Source organism: Erpetoichthys calabaricus, chromosome 7, assembly GCF_900747795.2.
Source record: "Erpetoichthys calabaricus chromosome 7, fErpCal1.3, whole genome shotgun sequence".
In the NCBI taxonomy this organism is placed as follows: domain Eukaryota; kingdom Metazoa; phylum Chordata; class Cladistia; order Polypteriformes; family Polypteridae; genus Erpetoichthys; species Erpetoichthys calabaricus.
The window spans coordinates 149858083-149866014 of record NC_041400.2 but is presented as its reverse complement, the minus strand read 5'-3'; the positions used below and the strand labels follow the sequence as shown (position 1 = coordinate 149866014).

Below are 7932 nucleotides of genomic sequence, written 5' to 3'. Positions count from 1 at the left end.
ACAAGTACTTCACAATACATATGTGCAGGGATAAATGGATTCAAGATATCGAGAGCACTGGGTTTCCTTTGCCATTTTTGTCTCATTATTAACTGATGGCCAATTAAGAATAGAAAACAAAATCTGACAAAAATAAGAAATGGACTTCAAATTAGAAGGGAAGGTAGGCAAATGAAACTGCTAGCAGCAAATAAATGGGTAATTATTGAGAAACTGGTTACAGCTAAAACCTGCAGCCTTCCAGGACCTGTCCTACATTATCCTTCCCTCAATTTTAAATCTCCCAGCCATAAAAACACCCCACATAGTATATGGTTATTCAGAGACAAATGCCATATTGGTTTGAGAAGAAAGTGGTCATCAAAGTAATAATTCTTTGCATTTATATAGCGCTTTTCTCACTACTCAAAGCGCTCAGCAATTGCAGGTTAAGGGCCTTGCTGAAGTGCCCAACAGAGCAGAGCCCCTTTTGGCATTTACGGGATTCAAACCAGCAACCTTCCGATTGCCAGTGCATATCCCTAGCCTCAGAGCCACCACTCTGTCCTAGTAGGATTGTAACATTATGCTTAGATGATTTGTAAAATGGCTCCGAAGCTAAAGGATCTGCACTGGTATCCAGAAGGTTGCCGGTTCGAATCCCTGGTACTGCCAAAAGAGATCCTACTCTGTTGGGCCCTTGAGCAGGACCCTTAACCTTCAATTGCTCCAGGGGCGCTGTACAATGGCTGACCCTGCACTCTGACCCCAAGGGGTATGCGAAAACTAACAAATTCCAAATACAAGAAATTGCATAAGGCGAAATAAACTAAAAAGGCAGGCCAAGAATGAATAATCACTGCTCCAATGAGATCATTGGTATACCCAATAAGGGAACATAGTGGCATTTAAACAATACAGGAGCCCAAACTCAACATGATCCCACACATACTACATCCAGACAATAACCCGGAAAGCAAAAAAAGTTACTTTAAAACGCCCACCCACAGATTTTGAATGCAGGATTTTTTATAAACAAATGTCATTATCTGGCAAAGAGCCAGTTTACAAAAAGGTATGAAAATCCCACACAAGAACTGGAAGACACAGCCTGTGGTCATCCCAGGGCAAAAAGCCATTTCTGATTAATTAAAGAGATGAAAAAGCTCAACTTATTCAGTACGAGTCACCTTGCATTATTTGAAATAAAAATCTTTCAGACATCAGAACCACCAATGTGAGGTCTAGGATGCGAGACTATAACTCTATAGTCAGACCTGATGCTCTTCAGGCAAGGGGTGAACTGCTGCCAAAAAGATGTATTCACAACAGAATAAGGAACTCGTGCTATGGCAGCAGTTTCAAGGATATCATACCAGGCAATGAGAATGACAAGCTGGCAAAGTGTGCCTATACAGCTTTACCAGTCAGACTACATCCCCTTTATCTTTTGTCACATATGCTGGGTGAGGAACTCCAAGTAGAACGGCTTCTTGGAGATTCTATGGGCATTAGTAATACCTCCCCACTGTGCCCAGGGGCATTACAGGTTAACCTGTTGTCCAGAAGATTTCCCTAGGAGCTAGAAGATGTCAAGGTTAGGAACGCCATGTCTGCCCAATCCCACATGAAACCACAACTCATTAGAAGTGTAGTGAAAGTGACAGAATCAAAAAAAAAAAATCTTACTAACATGCTCCGATTGCACCATTACGCAGCTCTCTATCCCCTTTCCAAAACACCACACACAGAGAAGGCAACCTATTCAGGTTTAAGTTTTATTGGACCCATATCTTACAAAACATTAAAAGTTGGGTAGTGCATTGCACAGCAATCACAAAAATAAAAACATAAAACTTGGGCAGACAACTTCAAAAACGAACACTGTGCATTTAATATTAATATCAGACAACTTAAAAGGTTAAAAAAAATAAAAATCCTAAAAAGGTCACTGTAACAATGCCAAATGGCACATTAAAACCATGGTCTTGTAACAAACCATCCCAAACCCGGACCAAAGTTCCATACCAGAGGTATTTAAAAACCAGGTCAGTCAGTGTTCATTAAATGCTGCAAAGACCAAAAAGGTGCAACAGCTGTTCACACAAGAGGGTAACTTGCAGAGGTAGCAATTCCACAGTGGTTTTTCTTGTCTTTAGCCATGTAGATGTATCCTTTATCACCCCACTTCTCACTCCAGCTGTAAAAATGGAAAATAAAAATTTATAAACTTGATTTTTAATGAAGCCATGGGCGTTCAGACATTGGAAGAAAAAAAAAAAAAAAAAAAAAAAATTACACCTCCAAAAGGGGAAAGGCATCAATGGACATATTGCATTTATTTAAAAACCTTACGTTTTACTGAAGATCAGCACTGCACAATGCCAGCCATCAAGGCTGTGCCAATTAAAATGTCAATTAGCTTGCACTGTACTTTAGATTTTACAGCCATCTACCCAACTGAAAACAGTAGGTAATGTGGAATTTATTTCCAGATCCAATACTATAGCTATCAGAACACAGATTCCACCTGTCCATTTTCTGGAAGGCTTTATATTTAAAAAAAAAAACAAAACAAAAAAACAAAAACACACCCCATACAACCTTGAAGGTGCTAGTTTAAGAGATCTCTTTGGAACACACACACACACACACACACACACATACACATACATACCTGTTCTTTACAATCCAGTATTTATTGCCATCAGTAGAGTTCCCTTGGAAGCCATAACCAACCACCAACACACCATGGTCCAACTGGTCACTGCTACACTGAGGTTCATAATAGATACCTGTGTATAAAATTGTATTTAAAATAAAATAAGGGCATGCACACACACACACACACACCCCCCAAAACCAACCCACAACAAGACTTAGATACTCCATTAGTTTCCTACCAGACTGATAAAACTGAAATGACTCATGACCAGCATCGATAGCAACAGAAATTGGACCAACTGCTGCAACAGCTTTCATTAGTGCGTGTTCTTTTCCACTAGGAACGTCCACAAATCCAGTGTCATTGGCAGAGTTGAAGTTTGGATCATAATTGCATTGCTGGTCATCCTGAATAGTATTGGGGTGGGGGGGAAGGGAGGGAAAAAGAAAAAAAAATTACCAACCCATTATATATTAAAAAACCCACACGCCCCACCAACCAAGCTGTTAACTTACTCTTCCAACATATGGATAAGCTTCCTCCGAATCCAGTCCTCCATTGTCTTTAATATACTGGAATGCCTGATCCATTAAGCCACCATTACACCCTTGGTTGCCTTCTGGCCGGGAACAATCTACAAGATTCTGCTCGCTTAGTGAGACCAGCTTACCACTCTTCCTGAACTGCTGTCCTTCTAGAGCACCTGTGGTGCTGAAAGCCCAACATGAACCACACTGACCCTACAGAAGATGGAGGGGAAAAGGTGTATAAACACAGGAAATTTTGATTCTTGGCAAGCAAAAAAAACACTCCAGACAGATCATATCAGGTCACTGTGGGGACAAACCCAGCAGTGAAATAGTGAGGCTCAGGAATGCCCACAATGTATAAATCTGTTGAAAACTTCAAGTCAGTTTTTATCTTCTCACAATACCTTTACCTAAATATCGACAGTATATCAAGACTGACTTTGAAACTCCAGACTTTAAAAATCATTCACTTTTTGTACTGAAAGTTCCAGAGTTGAGAAAAACGAGTTAGGACGTAAACAAGAAAAAAGATCTGTGGTAATATATGTGTTCACGTGCTTGTTATTTGGACAAAACACTTCTTGATCTGTACAGGCAAGAAATAATGATTTTGCATTTCTCCCAAGAGACTACAAAATGAAGAGCAGAATGTCATGCATGTTAAACTTTTGAAACTCCCACAGCATGCAAAAGGAGGAAAAACTCAAGTTTCCAGGGTTTAATCTCAACATTTCTCACTGTACCATATTTACTGTAGATCCTTCTCATGGACCCATATACTGTTCACAGAAGTTGCATAATTTCCTCATCAGCTGTGCATCACACTTATAGTCAGACTTCTCCCCATACTGCCAACTTTACAAAATTAAAATTCTGCACGAGTTTGTAAATGCTCAAATGAGTCATGCTTATGTCATTGCCAAGTCTCATCATTTGTTCACTTCACTAAGCCATTGCGACATTTGCCAACACAGGATCACCCCGGAGCACTGCAATACATACCTGATCTTTGACTGGAGTAACATAACCCTTTTCTCTCCAGTCCACTGCTTTTGGTAGTTCTAAAAAGTTTGGTTCAAGAAACAAGGATCCAGAGTGCTTTCTTTCTATCGTTTTGCTCTTGTATCCATTCATCAACTGCCTGAACTCCTCATTTGGCTTTAAGCCACAAGGAAGGAGAGGGGGGGGAAAAAAAAAAAAAAAAAAAAGTTTACAAAATTGAGCCTGTAAAAATCAATTTCTTTTGCATTTTACAGTAGTCCCATTAGTTTAAATTTTCAACAATTCAATGCCCTACTCTGCGGGCTAAGAAGGTAGTTTATTTTGTAGGGGTCACCTAGGGTTTGTTTACCGCTTTTACACAAATTATACTGTACTTAAGTGACACTGCATTCTAAAAATTCGTGCAAGAGGTAAAGGAATGACAAAACATTCACAATAACCACATACATAAATTAACCAAATCTTATGCGCAACTGCAAACAAGCACAAAAGTTTAATATACAAAAAGCACTTTCATTAAACAGAGGAGATACCAACCATGTCACCAAATGGATTCATTGCCATGCGATAACTGTGCTTTCCCATTGTTTGCTCTAGGTTGTGCAGCTCAATTTTACGGAGGTTCTTCTCCCACACCATTCTCCTCCAGCCTTCTTCCTTCTAAAAAGGCAAGCAGAAACGTTTAAAAAAAAAATATCCAGGATAATTTCTATACATGTCTCAAAAGGTCAAACCTTGTTAATGCTTACCTCATGGTATTTCTTGTTATGCCAGCCCTTCCACAACTCCCAGTGTTCATCCAGCAGTGGATCTAAGCTTGGGGCAGCTGAAGCAGCAGTCACAAAAATGGAGATGAAGAGTACGAGAAGCCTCATGTTTGTACACCTGCGAGAGAGAAGCACTGTAAATCTTTACCAATACAGTAACAAAGTTCAAACATGCGACACTATTTTATACTCCCAACGAACACACAAGCAAATCACATCATCTACTGCAGGTCACCCCGATGGAGTCCCGAGAGCAAATTATAGGGGGGGTTTAAGACGACCCGCACTTTACAGACCATGTATATGGAGTAAAACTATATTATGGAAAATGTGGCACTGACCCAAAGTAAAAGGCTACAGATCATTTACACAACAGAAAAAAAAGTCAAGTTATGAAAATGCAGACTTAATAAAACAGAGCACGCACAGGGGGCAGGGGTGGGGGCTGGCTTGTGTACCCGGACCCTGCCTTTGTAATCGGACACTGCAGTAAAGCAGCTAGGAAAACATCACGTGCTCCACCGGACACCACGACCGCATTCCCAGGACAGGCCAAACAATAACGATTCCGACTTAACAGGATTTTTGTAACCCTTCTTAATGGTTGCACATACCTCGGGTCTACGGTTATACATGTAATATCTAGTAAAAGTAGAGGGAAAAAAATGATGCAATGCTGGCGGTGGGATCACGAGACCCGGGCGTATCCAATACGAGGAGGATCATTCCCAGGAAAACCTAAAGGCAAGGCACAAATACTGTACGGAGACGTAAACTATCCTAACACGAATCGAATATTGTTATGGTGGTATGCTAGTCTTAACTCCCAGACCTCTCTCTCTCTCCGCTTCCACCTCAAAGGAGCACGCAGTTAAGCTTCGGACCTAAACAATGAGAAGCAAAATGGTACTGCCGCACAACGGGCAACAACAAACATCTCAGAATACTTCCATTAAAATAGACACGAAATACCTAAATCCACAGCTCGTCTCCATTACATTAAAATACTATGTCAGAAAAGCCACAGCACTTCTTACCAGCTGATGATCTCAAATGTGTGACGAAAACTGACTCAGCTGGGCTCCGATGATAACTTTAAATAGAGGCCAGCCATAGGCAACGTGCTCTCCTATTGGCCGCTGCCGTGGACATGTGACCCATTCTGGTGTCTCCCCACTCGACCCGGCGTGTGACTGCAGAGCACGTGAGCGCTGCGCTTGTTGACTTGGGAAGTCTTCGGGAAACGTGCGCAGGAAAAGGTGGATTTGCCGCAAGTACCATGGGCTCAGATGACCATTTGGTAAAGTTTGAGCGATTTTTTTTTCCACTTTTGTAAAGAATAGCAAACAAATTCTTGGATGTGCCACACAAATTATAGTAGAATTATTATATAGCACGTTTAAATCCAAAAAGGCATAATATAATGGTTAAAATCAATTTCACTTTTGTACATTTCATTGAATTGCACATACATACATTGTGAATTTCCCCTTGGGATTAATAAAGTATCTATGTATCTATCTACATAAAATCTGCATACCAGCAATCTCTTACTCAGTATTCCTTAAAGCCTTTCCAAAAGGTTGTTCTATAGTGACATTGTTTACACTTTTTTTTACCAAAGTGACTTGCTTAGGGCCACATAGTATGGAAGAGGCAGAGTTTCAAGTAGCCACTTAAATAACAATGGCAGTAAGTTACACCTAAAGAGCAAATTTCCAAAACACTTCTAGTTGTTTTATGTTTGAAGCACAAAAATGTCATGTGAAAAAGGAAGTATACCGCCATGGAAGTTGTTGACCTTTTCAACATATTTGAAAAGGCTAACATTAGATCTTCATGTAAACAGTGCCTACGGATAAAGGTGATATCGTTGAATGAATGACACATAAAATTAACATGGTCATAATCTAAATTAACAAAAATGCAGATTTGCCACATGGAAAAAGTAAGTACAACCCTACATTTATCACCACCTTAAATCAATAAAATTAGAATTAGTTGTTCCAGATTATGTGCCAGTGATTAGAACCTCCTTTGAGGAGTATGCAGCTGGAAAAGATTTTATTTCAACCATAGTTATCGAGGGTCTGGTGTTCTCTTCGCTATTGGCATGCGTGGTTTCATTATGCCAAGATCAAAAGAGCTCTCTATGGCCCTAAGAAAGAAGGTTGTGGATTCCTACAAGTTTGGCAAGGGATTTAAAAAGATCATCAAATTATTGGAAATCAGTCTGTAGGGAGAACCATCTTTAAGTGGTATAGATATTAAATGAATCCTAATGTGTCCATGACTGGCCAGCCCAGTAAATGTAGTCTAAGAGCTGACTGTTTGGGGTTCTTGAAGACTTCCTTTAGTATCACAGTCCATCGTGGGATCTGCAGGTAATTCTTGCAAAAGTTGGTGTCCAAGTGCATGTATCTACAGTACAATCAGAAAGAGTGCAAAAAATGTGACCTGCACTTAATGTGTGTCAGGAAAAAGCCTTTGCTTTCCATAAAGAATATTATAGCAAGATTACTGTTTGTCTTTGAACATAAAAGCAGAGACCCAGCCCTTCTGGGAAATGTGCTCTGGCCAGAGAAACTGAAGGTAGAGGTGTTTGGCCACAGTAAGAGTAGGCATGTTTGGCACAAATGGAAGACAACATTTCGGGAGAAGAACCACATACCAGCTGTGAAGCATGGTTTTGGAAATATAGTTTTTCTGCCTCGTGGCCTTGGCATCTTTCAATCATTGAGTCAACTATGGATTTTACTTCATATCAAAGAGTGCTTGAGGAGTGGTTATTGTGAAACCACATGCCAGAAGACTGAAGCTCAACCAAAAGTAGACCTTGCAATGTGACAGTGACCCTAAGCATACACTAAATCCAAAATAGAAATGGATGGTTATGGACAGGCCAAGTCAAAGCCAAGATTGGAATCCCACTAAAATGTTGTGCAGGATTTGTAACAGGAAGTACATGTTAGAAGACCCACACAAAATC

At 40.2% G+C, this 7932-nt stretch overlaps 1 protein-coding gene across 1 annotated transcript; it reads right to left on the bottom strand.

Annotated features, from left to right (window-relative positions):
* Window positions 1-1743: 1743 nt before the first annotated feature.
* ctsla (cathepsin La) lies at window positions 1744-6130 on the bottom strand. Its single transcript, XM_028805548.2, has 8 exons — window positions 5981-6130; window positions 4926-5061; window positions 4714-4836; window positions 4177-4332; window positions 3160-3384; window positions 2883-3051; window positions 2657-2774; window positions 1744-2179 (listed from the first exon to the last, which is right to left on the bottom strand). The coding sequence occupies exons 2-8, from the start codon at window positions 5049-5051 to the stop codon at window positions 2080-2082; spliced, it is 1017 nt and encodes a 338-aa protein (XP_028661381.2). The 5' UTR covers window positions 5052-5061; window positions 5981-6130; the 3' UTR covers window positions 1744-2079.
* Between the last annotated feature and the right edge of the window lie 1802 nt (window positions 6131-7932).